The sequence below is a fragment of the Lepus europaeus genome, chromosome X (genome assembly GCF_033115175.1).
Source record: "Lepus europaeus isolate LE1 chromosome X, mLepTim1.pri, whole genome shotgun sequence".
Taxonomy (NCBI): Eukaryota; Metazoa; Chordata; class Mammalia; order Lagomorpha; family Leporidae; genus Lepus; species Lepus europaeus.
In genome coordinates this window covers 474,875-497,851 of record NC_084850.1, presented here as the reverse complement: position 1 = coordinate 497,851, position 22,977 = coordinate 474,875, and the positions used below count along the sequence as shown (strand labels likewise).

Below are 22,977 nucleotides of genomic sequence, written 5' to 3'. Positions count from 1 at the left end.
GGGGCTGCCTGGGCCTCGCCGTGCTCAGGTGCGGGGTCTCGAGAGGGCCAGAGACGAGAGCGGCGCGTTACGGACTTTAATCTTGCCCAAGCCTCAGGACTACAGGGCGCGTGGAAGGACTGAGGCAAACCGGAGCGCGGGGGGTGGGGCGTGGGCACGTGCCTCCATCTCACCGGGCTGGCGGCTATGGAATCTGAGTGGCTGGGGTGGCCGTGCTCACTGGAGCCTCATCACCCACAAGGAGGGAGGGCCTTGGCATTCTCAGGCAGGAGGCGCTCCTGGCCCCTTAAGATCCACCTGGCGGGGGCTTGGAGTCCTTGGCATCCAGTCTCCACCTGGAGGGCATCCACGCCTGCCAGGCCGTGGTGGGGATGGCGTGCCGCTTCTGCCACACCAGCGCCCCGAGCCCGAGCAGGACGAGGATGGTGCACGTGCGCAGGCGGGAGTTGACCAGGGACAAGGGGCAGGCACACACGGTGGAGACGAGGACCAGGAGGACAGTGGCCAGCGTGAGGAGCAGGCTCATGAAGATGAACAGAAACTCCCTGGGGCGGCTTCGGAGGTTCTCCGTCATCTCCAGCTGAGTGACTCGCTCCAGAGCTTCCAGTCTGGAGATTCGGCTCTTGAAAGTTTCCATGACTTCCTGCAGGCGACAAAAACGCAGCTGCTTAGCACAAGGCAGCACAGAACGCGCAGCCACTCAATGGAGCTAGTGGCAGGTGTGTGTGTGTGTGTGTGCGTGCGCAAGCAGCACGGCTGCGCTGGCTCTTTTTGGACAGACAGGGAGACTCAGAGCTGCTTTGAGAGGCCAGCATCCCTTGTCTCCCGACCCGGAGGACCTGCTCCCCACGGCTATGGGGCTGGCAGGGGGTGGGGTGGCGGGAAGCCAGATAATAGGCGGGCATTCTGTCCCCATCCCAGGTCTTGGAGTCACAAACTCTGGGCTGGGCTCCAGCAAAAGCTCTGGACTGTGAGACCTGCCCAGCCCAAGTTCCCAAAGCAGCTGAGCTGAATGGTACGGAGTGGAGCACGGTGGAGGCTGGGCGCTGCCTGCCCTGCGGCAACAGTGTGTGTTGCCCTGGAACTCTCGAGAGGGGATGGCGGGAGGATGTGGCTCTGGCCTCAGTCTGGGCTATCAGAAGAGGTCCGCTCATTCTTCCATCATTCTCACTGGCCTCAGAGGGCGCCTGCAGCCCACCCCACAATCTCACCCATATCTCCTTGGCTCTCTCATAGGACAAATAGGCCATCTTCTCTTCAGTGGCGGCCAGGTTCTGCTTGAGGTGGTAAATCTCATCCAGGTACCCCTGCAGGTGCTCATTCACCTGTTCTTCCAGCACTGCTCGTCTTAGAAACAAAAGAGAAAGCGCTCCTCCCTCAGTACCTTGCCCAGAGCCCACGCCGGCAGGAGCGTCCCTCACTAGACTACGGTGTGATGCCGCCTTCCCCCTCTGTCCCTGGGGCCAGGCATGGCCTGCCCCCTCCTCCGGGGTCTCCTAGGAGTCCCCCAAACTCCCATCAGCCACATGCACACACACACACACACCCATATTCAGGCATATTTTCTATGTACTTACTGTTTAGTACGAGTTTTACAAAAAGCAGGTGTAGAAGGGAGAATCTAAACTATCTGTGTCTGCTATGGAATTCCACAAACATGCAGCAGCAGAGTTCAGCATGCACTTACAGAGGGCCACACAGTGCACGACTCCGCGCATGCGGAATGTAGAAGGGGCCCCTCTGTAGAGCCACGAGCAGACGAGTGGGTGCCAGGGGCTGGGGCCAGGGTTTCTTCTGGGAACGGTAAACATCTTGTGGGATTAGATAATGGTGATGGTTGAAGCAGGACAAAAAAGTTGAATTGTGGAAATGATTGCACAACTCCGTAAATTTAATAAAGATCAGTGAAATGCAGCTAATGTTGAGCACATTGTGACATGTAAATTATATCTCAACAGAGTTGTGAAAAAAAAAACACAAGCAAAACATCATCACTTGTTGTGCATAGAAATATATGACTAATAAAATTATTTTTTAAAATGTGTGAAAAAGGGGCCAGTGCTGTGCTGTAGCTGGTAAAGCTGCCACCTGCAGTGCCGGTATCCCACATGGGCACCGCTTCAAGTCCCAACTGCTCCACTTCTGATCCAGCTCTCTGCTATGGCCTGGGAAAGCAGTAGAGGATGGCCCAAGTCCTTGGGTCCCTGCACCCATGTGGGAGACCTGGAGGAGGCTCCTGGCTCCTGGCTTCAGATCGGTGCAGCTCCGGCCATTGCAGCCAATTGGGGAGTGAACCAGCGAATGGAAGACCGCTCTCTCTCTGCCTCTCCTTCTCTCTCTGTGTGACTCTGACTTTCAAATAAATAAATAAATCTTTAAAAAATGTATGAAAAATATAAGCACCCAAGTGAAGACAGTGTGGTGGACAGAGATGAGGTTAGGGAGCAGTAAACAGTTTCAACCGAATCTTCTGCAGTCTTATTTCTTTAAGAAATAGAAGCTCTGGCAAATGTGAAGCTTGGGAAAGCTGGGGCTTGGAATGTTTCATCATCTACACACTCTTTTGCACATTCATATTTGGGGACAGTGAAGGACGGGTCAGAAGGACAGGGGCCAGGCTGGGGGGGGGGGGTCTCTGGCACCATCATTTAGGGCAGCGGTCAGACACGTCTGACACCAGCTGGTGGGGGGCGGGGCACTGCAAAAGAGGGAAGGCAGGGAGCCTTGGAGCCCACGGAATGGCAGGGAAGCCCAGGAGGAGGGTGCAGCGTGGGTGGTACTCACACAGAGGCAGGGAGGACAAGCCAGGGCCTCCCTTCAGTCCTGTTTCCAGGATTTGCCTGACAAAGCTGTGGAGAGGTCCCCTACTTAGCTAATAAGCTCACCGCTTATTTGTGGAAAACCAACACATGAAAAGCCACTTCCAAATAGCAATGCAAGAACTGTGTCCTTTTTCTCTGCCCTGAGTCCCTGTCGAGAAGTGGGCCTGGGCTACCGCTCACAGACACAGGGAGGCAGCAGGGTGTCCAGGACGCAAACAGACTCTTCGATACTGTCTTTCCATTAACACAAAGGACCTCGCCCCGAGAATGTTCACCACACAGACTCTGCCCACGTGCATTTTCATGACAATGTTCCTCATGTAGTCAAAGAATAGGTTGTGCACCAATCTAAGAATATATTACTGTATTCCTGAATAGATTATTGAGTAAGAAGATGTTCATCTGGGCCGGTGCTGTGGTATAGCAGGTAAAGCCGCCACCTGCAGTGCCGGCATACCATATGGGCGAGTCCCGGCTGCTCCATTTCCGATCCAGCTCTCTGCTATGGTCTGGGAAGCAGTAGAGATGGCCCAAGTCCTTGGGCCCCTGCACCAGCATGGGAGACCCGGAGGAAGCTCCTGGCTCCTGGCTTCGGATCGGTGCAGCTCCGGTCATTGTGACCATTTGGGGAGTGAGCCAGTGGATGGGGGAGCTCTATCTATCTATCTGTCTCTGCCTCTCCTTCTCTCTCTGTGTAACACTTTCAAATAAATAAATAAATCTTTAAAAAAAAAAGATGTTCATCAACGATATTTTCATAGACATTCCTCAGCCTCCCCTCCTCTCCGCCCCCTGGGTCCTTCCCCTCCAACATGGCTGACTCCTCCCTCTCACTTCTTTGATCGAGGACCGCTGTCTGTCCAATACCTCTAGCCACAGAGGCAAATGAAACACTCTGGAAAATGTTTATATGTGAACTAAAACATCCCCAAATATCCAAATATCCCCAAGCTGTTAAGATCACTCTCTCCCATACAGCTTGTCCTAAACTTCACTGTTTTTTCAAAGGAGTAAATTCTTTTTCTTAAAGGGAGATTTTGATTGAGTCCCAAGCTCCAGGTTTTCACCTGGCCCAGTGCCAGTTGTTGCAGGCATTTAGGGAGTCACAGAGTAAGGGAGGGAGGGAGGGAGAGAGAGATTGGAAATCTTCCATCTGCTGGTTCACACCACAAATGGCCGCAAACAGCCAGGGCTGGGCCAAGCTGAAACCAAGAGTCAGGAACTCCATGCAGGTCTCCCATGTGGGTGGCAGGGACCCAGGTACTAGAGACATTATCTACAGCCTCCCTGGTGTATTAGCAGGAAACTGGATTGGAAGCAGACGTGGAACTCGATCCCAGGCACTGTGATATGGGATGTAGGTGTCCCAAGGAGCAGCTGAACCCACTGCACCACAACACCAGCCCTGGCAGTATATTCTTGATCATCTCTGAGAACTGGTTTTCAGTAAGTTAAGCTAGAACGTAACGGCTGGCAACCTGGAGGAGAAGTGAAGACGGAGGCATGCGCACAGGAGGGCTCGAGGAGCACAGGTACAGGCAGGTATTCTGAGATGGGCGAGCTCACCTGAACAGACGTGCAAGTGGGGGCACCAGGGAGTAGCGTTGAGCCACCCAAGGAAAAGCCCAAGTGATAGGAAATCACCAGAACAGTGGGGCCGCCTGGGAGTCAAGGTAACAAATGTTTGAAGGTAGAATGGTGAACAGTATCAAATATAACTGGACAGTCAAGCAAAGTAAGGGAAGCAGAGTGACAACTGACTGTCGAGATGAAATCCATTCAGGAACTTGGGGTGAGCAAGCCCTGTGGAGTGGGAGACAGGAGTTGGAAAGAACTCCACAAAAGTCTGACTGGGAAGGGAAGACCATGTTTAATCATAGAAAGAAAGACTCCAAGAAACCACCTAGGATGGCAGACATATGACAGAGAGAGCACTTCCAACGTCCCCGAAGAGGGTGACAGGGAATGAAAGCTGTGACCCAAAGAAAGAGAAATATTCTGGGTGGTGGTGATGAGGGGTGCTGGGAAACTGCCTCCCCCTACTTTCTCCTTGAAGTCAGAGAGGTTGAAGGTGAGAACCACAGGGTCCAGGGAAGAACACGAGGCCAAGAGGAAACTTGTAGATGGAAGGGAAATGAGTCAGTGCACTGGTTCTGAATCAAGTTGCCCCAGGTTTAAGTCTCCTCTCTGGCACCTGCTTGAACATGTCATTTAGCCTGCGCTCCAGAGAATTAACAAAACAGCAGTAATGATAACACCATCAACCCATTATGTTTGTTTTGGTATTAAGCAGATAGTACGTGTAGAGCACGGACTTGCTGAGTGGCAGATAGAGATGGACAGGTAGTTCCCCTAGGGAAAGGGTATAAACTGTGGAAAAGGCCTAGGCTGAGGCACACACACACACATATGAAGGTCAAGTGGAGGAGGATAAACCAGCAAGAGCCTGAGAGGAAAGCCAGGGGACAGTGGTGCCACAGAAGCTCAGGATGAGCAACGTTTATTTATTTATTTATTTTTAAAGATTGATTTATTTACTTGGAAGGCAGAGTTAGAGAGAGAGAGAGAGAGAGAGAGAGAGAGAGAGAGAGAGAGAGAAAGAGATCTTCCACCTGCTGGTTCACTCCCCAAGTGGCAGCAGTGGCCAGGGCTGTGCCAGGCTGAAGCCAGGAGCCTGGAACTCCACTCAGGTCTCCCATGCAGGTTCAGACGCCCAAGCACTTGGGCCATCTTCCACTGCTTTCCCAAGTGCATTAGCAGAGAGCTGGATCAGAAGTGGAGCAGCCAGAACTTGAACCAGTGCCCATATGGGATGCTGGCACTGCAGGTGGCAGCTTTACTTGGTACACTACAACACCAGCCCCAGTGTTTTTGTTTTGTTTTATTTTTAAAGGAAGGATCAACAATTTGGAAAACTCTGGCGGGGTTAAGTGTATTCCTAACATGGATGCCTTCCACAGTCTGTGCCAGAGCCAAGGAAGGGATGGGGCATAGGGAGCAGAGAACAATGGCTGGAGGTGGACGCAGAGTCTTGAAACAGTTCTTTTGGTTGCTTTTTTTTAAGATTTACTTATTAGGCCGGCGCCACGGCTCACTAGGCTAATCCTCCGCCTGCGGCACCAGCACACAGGGTTCTAGTCCTGGTCGGGGTGCTGGATTCTATCCCGGTTGCTCCTCTTCCTGTCCAGCTCTCTGCTGTGGCCAGGGAGTGCAGTGGAGGATGGCCCAAGTGCTTGGGCCCTGAACCCCATGGGAGACCAGGAGAAGCACCTGGCTCCTGCCTTTGGATCAGTGTGGTGCACCTGCCGCAGCGTGCCGGCAGCGCCGACCATTGGAGGGTAAACCAATGGCAAAAGGAAGACCTTTCTCTCTGTCTCTCTCTCACTGTCCACTCTGCCTGTCAAAAAAATATTTATTTATTTATTTGAAAGTCAGAGTTACACACAAAGAGAAGGAGAGGCAGAGAGAGAGAGAGAGAGAGGTCTTCCATTTGCTGGTTCACTCCCCAATTGGCCGCAATGCCTGGAGCTGCACCGATCTGAAGCCAGAAACCAGGAGCTTCCTCCAGGTCTCCCATGCGGGTGCAGGGGCCCAAGCACTTGGGCCATCTTCTGCTGCTGTCCCAGGCCATAGCAGAGAGCTGGGTCAGAAGTGGAGCAGCCGGGACTTGAACTGGTGCCCATATGGGATGCTGGCACTGCAGGCAGTGGCCTAACACACTACGCCACAGTGCCAGCCCCCTTTTGGTTGCTTTAACTTAAAAAACATATTTAAATTGTATTTGTTTATTTGAGAGAGACAGACACAGAGAAAGCTCCCATCTGCTGGTTCACTCCCTAAATGCCTGCAACAACTGATCCTGGCCCAGGCCAAAGCCAGGAGCCTAGAAGGTCTGCCACGTGGGTGACAGGGATCCAATTACATGAGCCATCATCACTGCCTTTCAGGTACACATTAGCAGGACACTGGAGCTGGGTGTAGATCCCAGGTACTCCCAATGTGGGACATGGGTGTCTTAGCCAGCATCCTAATCACTAGGCTAAATACCTGCCCCATAGAACGATTTCTTGATTTTTTTTTTTTTTGGCAAGAGGGAAGATGTAGAGGGGCTGTCATTGTGGCATGGGCTTAAGAGCAGATTAGACCCAGGCAAATAGTTTTCTTGACTCTGAAGCTGATGGTTCAGAAGCAAATATTCAGAATGAAGACAAAAGGCTGGAAAACACAGCCAGCAAGCCAGAATAAATGGAGATAGACTGAGAAGATCTGACATCATGTAACTGAAGTCTTAGAAGGGGAGAGATAATAGAGTAGGAGCAATATTTGTAAAGATTCCAATTCTTGAACTTCAGTGAATTTCCTAAAGTAATTAAAGACATCAAGCCACAAATCCAAAGAGCTATGTAAACCCCACTCAGGATGAATGGAAAGATCACAGTTGGTATCACCATAGCAAAACCACTAACCACTAAAGAGAAAGAAAATCTCTACAGGAACCAGAGGAAGTAAGGTAGATAATGCTCAAAGAAGTGGCAAAGAAGCCTGGCAGCACCTTTTCAACAGGTGCAAAGGAAATCAGAAGGGAATGTTTCTTTCAAAATGTTTATTGCAAAGAAGTAAGTACTAACCTAGAACTCTATACCCAGCAAAATTACCCTTTAGAAATAAAAGGGAATGTATGCATACAGGAGGCAATAAGGTAACACTAGCTGGATATTGAATAGTAAAGAACTGTTCTCAAAACATTTATGTGTGGCATTTAGGTTGCATTGACAAAAAGATCCTGATTTCAGATCCACACTGAAATATTTACAGATGAACTGATAGGATACCTGCCTTTTGCCTCAATAAAACAGGAAAGAGAGGAACAAGTACAGACAGCAGCTCAGACCCTAGGAAAGGCCTCCTCAGAGATCCAAAGACACAGGGTGCTTTGAGCTGCAGGGGCTGACATCCTGGAAGAAATGAGCCTTCCACAGGGGCCTTTGAGGGCACCTTGAGGACAGTTAGTCCAATACTGGATATCCAGGGCCAAGAGCTCCCAGAGTCACAGTGAAGCCTCTGCTATTCAAATCTTGTCTTCAAGCAAATCATTCCAGAGCATTCCTAGCACAGAGGAACTAGAACCTGTATGCTCCCAAGGACCTGGCATCCAGGAGGGAAAGCAAAGCAGAGACCCGTCGTGGTCACTTGAGGGTAATTTTGGCCTGATGGGAACTTAGATCCAATATGGACATGATCTGTGAATACAGCCAGAAATACAAAGCAAGGACGAAGTTTTTGTCCACTTGGTACTTCAGCAGTTTCTTTTCAAATTTAATTAACTTACTTTATTGGGGGAAATTCATATCACATAAAACTCGCCATTTAAAAGTGAACAAGTGGCCAGCGCTGTGGCTCACTAGGCCAGCACCCCGGGTTCTAATCCCGGTTGGGACGCCGGATTCTGTCCCGGTTGCTCCTCTTCCAGGCCACCTCTCTGCTGTGGCCCAGAGTGCAGTGGAGGATGGCCCAAGTGCTTGGGCCCTGCACGCACATGGGAGACCAGGAAGAAGCACCTAGCTCCTGGCTTCAGATCGGCACAGCGCGCCGGCCGCAGCACACTGGTCGTAGCGGCCATTTTGGAGTGAACCAATGGAAAAAGGAAGACCTTTCTCTCTGTCTCTGTCTGTCTAACTCTGCCTGTCAAAAAAAAAAAGTGGACAAGTGGCACTTAGCATATTCACAATGTGATACAGCCACCACTACTTAGTACTCAGACACTTTCATCAACCCAAAAGAAAACCCTGCACAGATTAAGCAGCAGCTCCCTATTCTCCTGTCCCCCAGCCCCTGACAAAAAGCAAGCTGCTTTGTGACTTGAGCAGCTTCTTGTCTCAGAACCTCTGCCAGCAGTTTGTGAAGGAGACATGGTAGAAGATTGTCAGCTAAGTGGAGACGGGCCTACAGAAGCTTCTGGAAAACGACAAGGAACCCAAGTAATGAGGTGGGTGGAGGAATCATAATGCTAGTGGAGAAGAGAAGGGGGCAAAGATAAGGAACTCAACAGGTGTTGCCTGAGAGAAAGAAGAGGAAGGCAGGATCAGGTCAAGAACTTGGCCAAAGCCTTCAGCTCCTCAACCTGGGGGACTCTGTTGCTGAATTCATCAAGAACCATTAACGATTTTTCTTTTTCAACCTCTCAGGACTTAGTTTGCAGATAGGAAGCAGAAAAAAGTTACGAATTCAGTTTCATGAGCATCTGCTTGGGGCTCAAACACAAGAATTGATTAATTTAATTATCCAAACAGTTCCACCAATAAGAGGATCAATATTCCCTCCAGCTTCCATATGTGGAAACTGAGAATTACAAACTGGAGGCCCATCGTCTAAGGCCATTCAGGAAACACCTCGGGGAGAGGAGGCTGGGCCAGCCCTCAATCCAAAATCAGCCCTCCTGGTCTTGCCCTGATATTCCCAAGACACAGCAGATGTGGTGTTGGCACATGTTGGGGATGGGGTGGCAGGCCCAGAGAGAGACCTAGGTCAGCTTGAGGGAGGAATAAAGCACTGCGATTCATCCAGGAAGCAGGTACTCACAGAACAGCCATCATATACCAAAAAGTTTTTGGCAGTGACTCAAACAAGGTAGCTGCCCTGAATGGTCTAACATTTTTATGAGAACAAGACAATGCAAATGAATATGTGCACAATGGAGATCGCTTTAGGTGGTGAGTAGCACCAGGAAAGAGAAAGTAGGGAAGGAAGGGATAGAGTGGCTGGGGATCTCAATAAGCACATTAGAGGGAGCTCAACATCACTGGTCATCAGTGATGTGGCCGTCACGTTGCAGGCACTAGTTTCACGGAGCTAGGACAGTGCTTCTCAACTGTTGATGAACTACCCCTCAAAGGACATTTGACAATGACTGGAGACAGCTCTGGTTGTCACAGACCAAAGGTAGGACATGGTAGGCTAATACATGCACCGCCCCCCCAAAGGATAACCACGTCCTAATCCCTGGAAACTGTGAATGTTACTTTATATGGCAAAGAAAGGATTTTCCACAAGTGATCAGGTAAAGGGTACAGAATTGTAGAGATTATTCTGGATTACCCTTGTCGGGGCTAAATGCAATCACTAGTGTGTTAGTTTCAGCCTCCACCTTCGGCGCCAGCATCCTATATGGGCTCCAGTTTGTGTTTAGCTGCTCCTCTTCCAATCTGGCTCTCTGCTTATGGACTGGGAAGGCAGCAGAAGATGGCCCAAGTCCTTGGGCCCCTGCACCCATGTGGGAGACCCAGAAAAAGCTCCTGGCTCCTGGCTCCTGGCTTCAGATCAGCCAGCTCTGGCCACTGTGGCCATTTGAGGAGTAAACCAGCAGATGGAAGATCTTTCTGTCTGTCTCTCTCTCTGTTTGTAGCTCTGCCTCTCAAATAATTTTTAAAAAGAAAAAAATTGTCTATTAAAATAAATGCAATCACACATATTTCTTTTTTTAAAGATTTATTTATTTATTTGAAAGTTAGAGTTTCAGAGAGAGAAGGAGAGACAGAGACCGAGAGGGAGATCTTCCATCAGTTGGTTCACTCCTCAGATGGCTGAAATAGCCAGGACTAGGTCAGGTCGAAGCCAAGAGCCAAAAGCCTCATCCGGGTCTCCCACATGGACACAGGGGCCCAAGGACTTGGGCCATCCTCTGCTGCTTTCCCAGGCCATTAGTAGGGAACTGGATAGGAAGTGGAGCAGCTGGGACCCAAACTACCACCTATATCCGGAGGCTGGCAATGCAGATAGCAACTTAACCTGCTACACCACAGTGCTAGCCCCAATCACATGTATTCTTATGAGAGGGGGTGGGGGGTGGTGGAGACTAGACACACAGAAAGAAGACCATGTTTAGACAGAGCAAAGAGAGAGTTGAAGATGGTGGCCTTGAATATTGAAATGATGGGGCCTGCATCATGGGGGAACAGTTTAAGCACTGCCTGTGATGCCAGCATTCTGTATGTGCTCTGTTTGGAGTCCAGGCTGCTCTACTTCCTATCCAGCTCCCTGCTAATGCACATGGGAAAACAGCTGAACATGATCCTAGTGGTTGAGTCCCTACCACCCATGTGAGAGATACTGATGGCGTTCCAAGCTCCTGGCTTGGACTGGCCCAGCCCCAGTTACCATGGCCATTTGGGGAATGAATCAGCAAATGGAAGATCTCTCTCTTTCTGTCTCTTCCCCTCTCTGTAATTTTGTCTACCAAATAAATAAATAAATCTTTAAAAAAGAGGTTGACACTGTGGCATATCGGGTAAAGCCGCCACCTGCTGTGCCAGCATCCCATATGGGCGTCGGTTCAAATCTTGGCTGCTCCACTGCTGATCCAGCTCTCTGCTGTGGCCTGTGAAAGCAGAAGATGGCCCATGCTTGGGCCCCTGCACCCGCGTGGGTGACCTGGAAGAAGCTCCTGGTTCCTGGCTTTGGTCTGGCCCAGCTTTTTCCATTGCGGCCATTTGGGGAGTGAACCAGCAGATGGAAGACTCTGACTCTCTCTCTCTCTCTCTCTCTCTCTCTCTCTCTCTGCCTCTCCTTCTCTCTGTGTAACTCTGCCTTTCAAATAAATAAATAAATCTTTACAAAAAAATTATTAGAGGGGCCGGCACTGTGGCATGGCTAGTTATGCCACCGCTTGCAGTGCCAGCATCTCATTTGGTCACCAGTTCGAGTCCTGGCTACTCCACTTCTGATGCAGCTCCCTGCGAATGTCCCGGGAAAGCAGCAGAAATGGCTCTCTCTCTCTCTCTCGCTCTCGCTCTCGCTCTCGCTCTCGCTCTCTCTCTCAATCTCCCCTCCCCTACAACTCTTTTTTTCAAGTAAACAAATATTTTTTTATTTGACAGGTAGAGTATAGACAGTGAGAGACAGAGACAGAGAAAGGTCTTCCTCCCATTGGTTCACCCCCAAATAGCCGCTATGGCTGGCGCTGCGCTGATCCGAAGCCAGGAGTCAGGTGCTTCCTCCTGGTCTCCCATGCGGGTGCAGGGCCCAAGGACCTGGGCCATCCTCCACTGCCTTCCTGGGCCACAGCAGAGAGCTGGACTGGAAGAGGAACAACCGGGACCAGAACCCGGCGCCCATATGGGATGCCGGCGCCACAGGCGGAGGATTAACCAAATGAGCCATGGCGCCGGTCCCAACAAATTTTTTTTTTAAATCCTTATTAATGTGTATAAGTTAAAAAAAAAAGATTGGAATGATCGTGGCCACAAACTAAGGGATGCAGTAACCAGCAGAAGCGGAACAAGAAAAGGAATGGATTTTCCCCTTGAGTCTCCTGTGACACTGATTCCAGATTTCCGGCCTGCAGAACTGTGAAAGACTACATTTCTGCTGTTTTCAGCCACCAAGTTGAGGATCACTTGCAATGGCAGCAGTAGGAAACGAATGTAGGGTGCTACTGGCATCCAGTGGGTAGAGACCAGGGCCACGGCTAATCCTCCAATGCACAGGAAGTCCCCACCACAATCATTTAGTTTAAAATGTCTACAGTGCTCAGGTTAAGAAAACGTGGGTTAGCGTGACAGAATTTTAGAGTTTAAGTTCACCAAGTTGTGGCTGAACTTGAAAGGCTGAAATCTAAAGAACTGACCACCCTGAACACTGGAAAGTGTGGGCAGCAACTGGATGTTTCATACCCACTCTGGACAAGCGGTCTATCAGATTCTTTAACACTAAAGCATACACTCAGCCTAGTAGGCAACAACTCCACACAGGAAAGCGGATGTTTAGAGACTCATGCAAGAGTGTTCACAGCTGCTTCTTTCACAATAGCTCCAGTTGGAGCGAACTCATGGGTAAGTAACTTTCGGTTCTTGAGTGGGCCCTGCACACATTCTGAAACTTGGATGAATCTCCAAGCAAGTACACTGAGTGGAAGAAGCAAAGACAGGAAGAGTACATGAGGGAACTTTCTGGGGAGAGAAGCTCTTTATTGGGATCTGACTTGCCCAGTATGGCTCTGGTAAAAGCTCATTATATCGCATAGCCACGCTTACAAGGAATTTCACTGTAAGCAAACGCACCTCAATAAAAATGTTCACAGAACAGTAAGTGGAGAGGTCGTGATGGAGCACGGTAGTTTGGGCAGACCATTCAAGGAGAGATGAGAAGAGCCCAAGGCCAAGGTGAATTCAGGAGTGTCCAGGGGCTGCGGGAACAACAGGCCAGAGACCCCACAGCCTTCCCAGCAGCTAGGGGTCCGGGAACCAGGGGCGGCAGGGCGGGCCCCTTGGGGACTGCGAGGTGAACGTGCTCTGGGCCTCGCTGGCTCCCGGCGCTCCCGGCGCTCCCGGCCCTCGTGTTCTATGGCCTTCCTCCTGACGCACACGGCCGTCCAGAGCCCCCTTCTCCTGAGACACCAGTGCTGCTGGAGTCGGGGCCCACCTGGCTGCAGCATGACTGCGTGTCAGTGCCGCTCATCCCTCTGCCACAGCCCTGTTTCCACGTGATGTCTTATATTATAAATGACATTCCCAGGTACTGGGAGCTAGGACTCCCAACAGTTTGGGGCTGATGTGGTTTGAATATCCCCACCAAAACATGTTGAAATTTAAACCCCACTGTGGACTATAAGAGGTGGGACGACATGGAACTGTTAAGAGGTGATTCTGCAGCCCACCTAAAAGTAACTCAAATTCTACATATGTGGGTACTTCAAAAAGTTCATGGATGGGGCAGGTGTAGTTTAGTCTAGCATTTAGGACATGGCTTAAGACGCATGCATCCCACATCAGGGTTCCCGGGTTTGATTCCTAGCTCTGACTTGTTTCCTCCTATGCAGACCCTGGGAAGCAGCCATGACGGCTGAAGTAATTGGGTTCCTGTCACCTACATGGGAGACCTAGGTTGAGTTCCTAGCTCCCAGGTTTGGCCTGACTCAGTCCCAGCCCCCCAGCATTTCTGGAGTAAACTGGCAAACTGGGAAGCGCTCTCTCTCTCTCTCTCTCTCTCCCTCCTCCCCTCCCTCCCTCCGTCAAATAAATAAATATTAAAAAGAAAGTTCGGTCGGCGCCGTGGCTTAACAGGCTAATCCTCCACCTTGCGGCGCCAGCACACCGGGTTCTAGTCCCGGTCGGGGCACCGATCCTGTCCCGGTTGCCCCTCTTCCAGGCCAGCTCTCTGCTGTGGCCAGGGAGTGCAGTGCAGGATGGCCCAAGTCCTTGGGCCCTGCACCCTATTGGAGACCAGAATAAGCACCTGGCTCCTGGCTTCGGATCAGCGCGGTGCGCTGGCTGCAGCGCGCCAGCTGCGGCGGCCATTGGAGGGTGAACCAATGGCAAAAAGGAAGACCTTTCTCTCTGTCTCCCTCTACTGTCCACTCTGCCTGTCAAAAATCAAAAAAAAAAAAAAAAAAAAGAAAGTTCATGGCTAAACATCAGCGCTGGATGCAGACTGTAGCGGTATGGTTTGCTCTAAAGTTCATTCTTGGTTGCTTTTTACCAGCCATGGAGAGTGACTTCTCTATGCCACTATGTACATCACAAGGACAGGTTTGGCCACGCGTTCCTGGAGGTTGAGTTCCGACCCAACAGGAAACTGAGATATGCCAGCAGTAACAAATTACAAAAATTACGTCACGATTGGAAAAGAGGCTTAGGTACAGAAAAGGGAGATGGAGGAGCTGAAGAGAATAATTGATGATGGTAAAATGACCAAAGAAGATGTTGCTTTGCAGCCCCCTGCTGACTGAGTGGGCTGGCAGGAGCTTAAAATTGCCATTGGAGATGAACACATTTCTTTTACAACATCAAAAACTGGTTCCCTTATTAATATCAATCAATCCGAGTATCCAGAAGGCTTACAAATATTTCATCTTGTCCAGGACTTGAAGCTTTGGTGTTCTTTTTTTTTTTTTTTTTTTTTTTTTTTTTTTTTTTTTTTTTTTTGACAGGCAGAGTGGATAGTGAGAGACAGAGAGAAAGGTCTTCCTTTTGCCGTGGACAGCTGCTGCAGCCGGCGCATCGCGCTGATCCGAAGCCAGGAGCCAGGTGCTTCTCCTGGTCTCCCATGCGGGTGCAGGGCCCAAGCACTTGGGCCATTCTCCACTGCCCTCCCGGGCCACAGCAGAGAGCTGGCCTGGAAGAGGGGCAACCGGGATAGAATCCAGCGCCCCAACTGGAACTAGAACCCAGTGTGCCGGCGCCGCAAGCCGGAGGATTAGCCTGTTAAGCCACGGCGCCGGCCTGGTGCTCATTATTATCAGATTACACTTCAAGATTAAACCAATCTAGATTGAACGTGAGGGGGTAGTAGCAGTTGTTTTTAATTACCATTTTCAGGAAAGTTTGTGTATGTCAGGGTAATTTTTTATTTTTTTATTTTTAAAGATTTATTTATTCACTTGAAAGGCAGAGTTACAGAGAGGCAGAGGTAGAGAGAAAGAGAGAGGTCTTCCATCTGCTGGTTCACTCCCCAAGTTGCCACAACGGCTGGAGCTGAGATGAACCGAAGCCAGGAGCCAGGAGTATCCTCTGGGTTCCCCACGCGGTTGCAGGACTTGGGCCATCTTCTATTGCTTTCCCACACCATAGCAGAGAGTTGCATCGGAAGTGGAGCAGCCGAGACTCAAACTAGTACCCATATGGGATGCTGGCACTGCAGGCAGCGGCTTTACCCATTAAGCCACAGTGCTGACCCCAGTATAATATTTTTTATAAATTACAAACTATTGCCTAATAAACATGATTTAAAAAGAAAGCTCATGGAAGACTGAACTAAAAAAGTTTATTTTGATCTAAAAATTTGGAAACCCATATAAACAAGGAGTCTTCAAAAAGTTCATGAAGATGGCCGGCGCCGCGGCTTACTAGGCTAATCCTCCGCCTTGCGGCGCCGGCACACCGGGTTCTAGTCCCGGTCGGGGCACCGATCCTGTCCCGGTTGCCCCTCTTCCAGGCCAGCTCTCTGCTGTGGCCAGGGAGTGCAGAGGAGGATGGCCCAAGTGCTTGGGCCCTGTACCCCATGGGAGACCAGGATAAGCCCCTGGCTCCTGCCATCGGATCGGCGCGGTGCGCTGGCCGCAGCGCGCCTACCGCGGCGGCCATTGGAGGGTGAACCAACGGCAAAAGGAAGACCTTTCTCTCTGTCTCTCTCTCTCACTGTCCACTCTGCCTGTCAAAAAAAAAAAAAAGTTCATGAAGGGGGCCGGTGCTGTGGCGTAGTGGGTAAAGCCACTGCCTGCAGTGCCGGCATCCTATATGGGTGCCAGGTTGAGTCCCAGCTGCTTCACTTCCCATCCAGCTCTCTGCTATGGCCTGGGAAAGCAGTAGAAGCTGGCCCAAGTCTTTGGGCCCCTGCACCCATGTGGGAGACCAGGAGGAGGCTCCTGGCTCCTGACTTCAGATCGGCAGACCTCCAGCTGCTGTAGCCATCTGGGGAGTAAAGTAGCAGATGGAAGACCTCTCTCTCGCTCTCGCTCTCGCTCTCGCTCACTCTCTGCCTCTGCCTCTCTGTAACTCTGCCTTTCAAATAAATAAAATAAATCTTTAGGAAAAGTGCATATTACGAAAAAAAAGTAGGGCTAGATTTCACAACTTTTTGTACCCGAATACACTTGCCTGTTAATTCCATTTCCATGAACTTTTTTAAAATTTTATTCACTTATCTGAAAGGCAGAGCCACAGAGAGAGGGAGAGACAGAGAAAGAGAGGTCTTCCATCCACTGGTTCACCCCCAAAATGGCTGCAATGGCTGAAGCCAGGCTGATCTAAAGCCAGGAGCCAGGAGCCTCTTCTGGGTCCTCCATGTGGGTGCAGGGGCCCAAGCATCCGGGCCACTCCCACACAGCTCCCCCAGGTCATTAGCAGGGAGCTGGGCTAGAGGAGGAGGAGCCAGGACAGGAACCGGTGCCCACGTGGGTGCTGGCGCCACAGGCAGAGGCCCAGTCTACACAGGCCACAGCACCATGAGCTTACTGAGGTGTCCGCATACATGTAGACACTAAAAGGACTGCAGAGCTCTCATGTTCATGCACAAGGCAGGAGCGCTGGTTCGCCCGCACCACCCGCCCTGGCTGGGCTGTCGGGAGGATGCCTAGATGGTGGCGAGATGGGCCGCGGGGCCCTCAGGAAGGATCCCGAGAGGAGTAGGGAGGGTCCCCTGAGAGATCAAGTATGCCTCCACTTTTTCTAATCGGTGGGCCCTAGTCTTGCTGTAAGGGGAATAAAATGAAGCCACTTCGAGGTGGAGAGAAAGCATTCACCAGAAGGCAGTCATTTTTGACAAGAGTATCCAATACTCCACCTCGTGCCCTGGCTCAGTGAGGCATACGGCTGAGAGATGGGGCAGGCAGAGCTTCCCAGCAGACAGCACCAGAACACAGCAGGTCCCTAACTAGGACCAGGTGCTGCAGACTTGTCCTACTGTGGTCAAGGGCAGCTGCTGTCTTACTGCCTTGGCAGGGCCCACCCAGCTGCATCCTTATTTGCCAGCAAGGGGCAAGGCAGGTGCAGGCCCAGCACAGGGCCAAGTGGCTAACAGAAGCATGAACCTGTCCTTCCCACGTGCCCTCACCCTGCCTCTGCAGCCCGCTCCCTCCCACTGTCCCACAGCGGAGGCCTGGGGGTTGTCCCTCACCTGCTCTTAGTCCCCCACACCACGGTGTGAGAAAGGCTTGCCTCACCTGCATTTCTCCTCCTGCAGGGACTCCAGAGACAACTGCAGGTCCATCAGATACTTGTGCTTCAGGCTCTGACAGGACACCTGCAGGCTAGAGGGGAGCTGCTTGACTTCTTTCAGCTCTTCCTTGGCTTGGTGCAACAGCAAGTTCCGATGCTGGGCCCCACACCTTGGCTCTGGGAACTTCCCCGGCTGGGAGCCTGCAAAGCAGCTCTCCGCACCATCCTGCAGGCTGGCGGCCAAGCTCTCCTTCCTGTCCTGCGTCGGGGACTCACAGCTGTTGCCCAGCTTGCCCTCTGCCTTCAGCACTGAGTCCTTGGGCCTGCAGCCTTCCTCCAGCTCCCGCAGCTGCTGGTGACACTGACGGAGCCTTCGCTCGATCTGCGCGATGGTGGCAGAGGTGCGCTGGTTCACCTTCTCAAAGGCCTGCCGGATGTACGGGGCCTGGTGCCGGTCAGCTCTGGACACCAGCTTGAGGTAGCCCATGGTGTTCTCATCCCGACTGGTCTTCTCCACCCGCAGCTGCTCTGACAGGTAGAGGATGCGGTGCTTGACGCTCTCCTGCAAGTTTCGGGCAAGCTCCTTGTTCAAGAGGCTGGAGTGACCACTGGGGCCATCCTCGCTGGATGACAGGGACCTGCAGGAAGACACGCTGGATGGGAGGGTTGTGCTTGGGCTCTTGGTATACTCTGTCTGCATTGGGAAACAAGAAACCCAAGTAGGTGTTCTGCAAGCTGCAAACAGTAGGAGAATCGCATGTGTTCCCTTCGCTCCACAGAAAGCCTTACACATAAACACTGACACACGTGTGCACCATGGGTGCTTTCAAGACAGCACAGCACAGCCTGGGGAAGTGGAGTTCATCTTGTGGACCCCCCCTCCCCTCCATTTCAGCACTGACTCCTTCCTCTATGGGTGCACCTGACCATGTGCCCCACAGATGGCCAGACTCCCCTCCACATCTGCCCAGCCTGTTCCTGGCCCTCTCCCCCCATTCTCTCTTCTAAGAACTACCAATCTTGGGTGTCATCTATAAAGAACTGTTCTTACAAAACAGAGAACACAGCGGCCGATGCTGCAGATGAGGCTGTCACATGTGACACCAGCAACCCATGTGGACGCCAGTTCATTTCCCAGCTGCTCCAGTTCCCTGCTATGGCCTGGGAAAAGCAGTGGAAGATGGCCCACGTACTTGGGCCCCTGCCACTCACATGGGAGACCTGGAGGAAGCTCCTGGCTCCTGGCTTCCACCTGGCTCAGTCCTTCCCATGGCGGCCAACTGGGGAGTGAACCAGCAAATGGAAGACCTTTCTCTCTCCCTCTCTGTAACTCTTTCAAATAAATAAATACATAAATGTTTTCTAAAAATAGAGAACACATGCATTCCCATGAGCCTTTTTGGCTTGCCATATTGTTACTCCCAGGGAGACAGAAGAGTAGGCAGAGAGATCTGCATGCTTATAGCATCATCCATTCCAATCATGCATTCAATGCATTTTTCCTGAGCACACACCATGTGGTATGGAGGCCAGCCAGACTCATTCCTGCCTCAGAGGAAAATGCTACTGTAGCACAAAAGACTGTGTTTCTAACATAGTGAGGGATAGCAATGCCTTTGAGACAGAGCCAAGTTCAAATCCAGGCTCCACTACTGAGACCTGAGCAAGTCCATAAACCCCTCTGAGGCCCTGTCCACTTACCTCCAAAGGGAGCTGGGACCCACAGGCAGGGTAGAGGGAAGGCAGGGTACTTGAAGAGAGAAACATAGGCCAACCAGGTGGAGCCTCTTTCTGTTTCTACTGTGAAAGTATGAGTGCTCTTGGGAGCTGACACTGTGGCATAGCAGGCTAAGCCTCTGCCTGTGGAGCTGGCATCCCATACATCCCATCCCATATGGGTGCTGGTTCTAGTCCTAGCTGCTCCTCTTCCGATCCAGCTCTCTGCTGTGGCCTGTGACAGCAGTGGAGGATGGCCCAAGTCCTTGGGCCCTGCACCTCCATGGGAGACCAGGAAGAAGCTCCTGGTTCCTGGCTTCAGATCAGCACAGCTTTGGCCATTGCAGCCATTTGGGGAGTGAACCAGTGGATGGAAGACCTCTCTCTCTCTCTCTTTGTCTCTCCCTCTCTCTGTCTGTAACTCTACCACTCAAATAAATAAAATCTTTAGAAAAAAATCAATAAATGGGTATTCTTAAAAAAAAAAAAGAATGTATAAGTACCTTCACGATGATGTGCCATTAGAAAATACTTTTACAGTGGCAACTCAAAAGTGCTTGCTTGGTAATACAAGTAGATAACTTTGTTATGTGTATTTTATTGTATGTAAATTACACCTTGACTTAAAAAATACAATGTGATACCACTACACACTTTGCAAAACTTAGGCGAACAATAATAAATGTTGGCAATGATGTGGAGCAATAGAAACTCTCAATCATGACTGGTTGGGAGAGTAGACGGGTGCCACTGTTTTGGGAAAGCATTTGATTGTATTCCAAAGTCGAATACATGCATGTGGAAGGGCCCAGAAATTGCATCTGTAGGCAATATCCCCTGGAGACAGGTACACTAATGTTCCAATAACCATTACTGGAAGCAACTCACCACTCCATCAAGATTAGAATGCGTAATATATTCAACAATGCACTACTATTCAGCCATGAAAATAAACAACAGATTCGAAAAAACATTAATGGGAGCTGGCGCTGTGGTGCAGCAGTTTAAAGCCCTGGCTTGCAGTGCCAGCATCCCATATGGGCACCGATTCAACTCCCAGCTGCTCCACTTAAGATCCAGCTTCCTGCTAATGTGTCCGGGAAAGCAGTGGAAGATGGCCCAAGTGCTTGGGCCCCTGCACCCACGTGGGAGACCTGAAAGAAACTCCTGGCTCCTGGCTTCGGATTGGCTCAGCTCAGTTGTTGTGGCCATTTGGGGAGTGATCCAGCTGATGGAAGACCTCTCTCTCTGTGTGTCTACATCTCTGTAACTCTTTCAAATAAATAAAATAAATCTTGAAAAAACATGAATGAATTTTATAATCATAACACTGGACAAAATAAACCAAACACAGAAAAACAAAGCCACGTGATTTCTTTTATATAAATTTCAAGAGCAAGGAATGCTAAATAGTATTACAAACAGATGCCTTCGCAGGTAGCAAAGCTACACAAAGGTATGCACATTAGCAGCATACATGTCAGCATGGTGGTTCCCACAAGGGGGAAGAGAGAGGGTGTGGCTGGAGGGAGGGGACATGTGGAGGCTGGGACACCTGGGCTTAGTAGTAGTTAAATGTGTGCTCACCTTCTCATTTGTCCTTTTTTTAAAAAAAATTATTTATCTGAGAGGTTGAGTTACAGACAGTGAGAGGGAGAGACAGAGAGAAAGGTCTTCCAACCACTGGTTCACTTTCCAGTTGGCCGAGATGGCTGGAGCTCGAAGCCAGGAGCCAGGAGCTTCCCCTGAGTCTCCCACGTGGGTGCAGGGGCCCAGGCACTTGGGCCATCTTCCATTGCTTTCCTAAGCCATAGCAGAGAGCTGGATTGGAAGAGGTGCAGCCAGGACTAGAACTGGCACCCATATGGGATGCTGGCACCGCAGGTAGAGGATTAAACTACTGCACCACCGAGCCAGCCCTCATTAGTCCTTAAAATACATGTTGATGTGCTGTGGTGTAGCGTATAAAGACACTGTTTGCAGTGCCGGCATCCCATATGGGCGCCGGTTCAAGTCCTGGCTGCTCCACTTCTGATCCAGCTCTCTGCTGTGACCTGGGAAAGCAGCAGAAGATGGCCCGAGTCCTTGGGCCCCTGCACCCACATAGGAGACCAGGAAGAAGCTCCTGGCTCTTGGCTTCGGATCAGCACAGCTCCAGCCGCTGTGGCCAACTGGGGAGTGAACCAGTGGATGGACGACATTTCTCTCTCTGCCTCTCCTTCTCTCTGCATATAACTCTTTCAAAATAAATATTTTAAAAAAAAACTCATCCTTTAAAAAAATACATGTTGATGTTTTCTGCACCTTTGTATACATATGCTAGATTTCAGCATTTTAGAAAGTTTTAAAATGTTCAACAGAGGGGGCCGGCGCCGTGGCTCACTTCGTTAATCCTCTGCCTGCGGTGCCAGCATCCCATATGGGCACTGAGTTCTAGTCCCAGTTGCTCCTCTTCCAGTCCAGCTCTCTGCTGTGGCCCAGGAGTGCAGTGGAGGATGGCCCAAGTGCTTGGCCCCTGCACCTGCATGGGAGACCAGGAGGAAGCACCTGGCTCCTGGCTTTGGATCGACGCAGCTCCGGCTGTAGTGGCCATTTTGGGAGTGAACCAATGGAATGAAGACCTTTCTCTCTCTCTCTCTCTCTCTCTCTCTCTCTCACTGTCTAACTCTGCCTGTCAAAAAAAAAGAGAAAAGAAAAAAGAAACAGAAATGGACTACATGCCCAGAATGCAGCAAAGGGGCACAAAGAAACCAAAAATTTGAAAAAGCATGAGAAGGTATAACAAAACTCTAATTACTGTGTCAGAGACAGCAGAGAGAATCTCATATTTATTTATGTCTTTATTTACTATTTGTTAGAGTGTGAGAGCGAGCTTCCATCTGCTGGTTCACTCACCAAATGCCTGTAATGGCTGGGGTTGGGCTAAGGCTAAAGCTGGGAGCTAGGAACTCAGCTTAGGTCTCCCACGTGTGTGGCAGGAACCAAACTACTTTGAGCCATCACCGTTGCCTCCCAGGGTCTGCATTAGCAGGAAACTGGACTCAGGAGCTAGAGGGAGAGATCAAACCCAAGCAGTCTGACGTGGAATGTGGGTGTCTTTTTATTTTATTTTTTAAAGATTTATTTTATTTGAAAAATGAAGTTAGAGAAAGAGAGAAAGAGGAAGAGACAGAGAGAGGGGTCTTCCATCTGCTGGTTCACTATCCAAATGGCCACAATGACCAGGGCTGGGCCAGGCCAAAGCCAGGAGCCAGGAGCTTGTTCTGTATCTCTCATGCTGGTGCAGGGGCCCAAGCACTTGGGCCATCTTCTGCTGTTTTCCTAGGCACATTAGCAGGGAGCTGGATCAGCAGTGCAGTAGCCAGACTCAAACCAGTGCCCATATGGGATGCTCAGGCAGCAACTTTGACCACTATACCACAATGCCAGCCCTAGATGTGGGTGTCTTAAGCATCATTTTAAACTCTAAGCCAAATGCCTTCCCCAGGAGCAATATTTTACGAGATAATCCCTAAGAACTTTCGAGAACTGGTGAAAGACACAAATCCACAAATTCAAGTAGCCCAATACATCCCACGTGGGAAAAACAAAAATAGGTCCACACAAGAGCTTAAGAGCAGCTAGAGAAAGAATGCCAATTACCTTTAAAACCATGACTTCCAGAATACAAGCTGACTCCTCAATAGCATCGAGGAAATGCAGAAGACAGTTGTATAATACCTTCCATATGCTGAGAGAATGACTGTTGGGAAGAAACAAACTGGTCACATTCAAAGAATCAGAACCCAGAA

At 50.4% G+C, this 22,977-nt stretch overlaps 1 protein-coding gene across 1 annotated transcript; it reads right to left on the bottom strand.

Annotated features, from left to right (window-relative positions):
• Nucleotides 1-286: 286 nt before the first annotated feature.
• TEX28 (testis expressed 28) lies at nucleotides 287-22,840 on the bottom strand. The gene is made up of 4 exons (XM_062184357.1): nucleotides 22,829-22,840; nucleotides 17,476-18,164; nucleotides 1,212-1,347; nucleotides 287-643 (listed from the first exon to the last, which is right to left on the bottom strand). The coding sequence occupies exons 1-4, from the start codon at nucleotides 22,838-22,840 to the stop codon at nucleotides 287-289; spliced, it is 1,194 nt and encodes a 397-aa protein (XP_062040341.1).
• Between the last annotated feature and the right edge of the window lie 137 nt (nucleotides 22,841-22,977).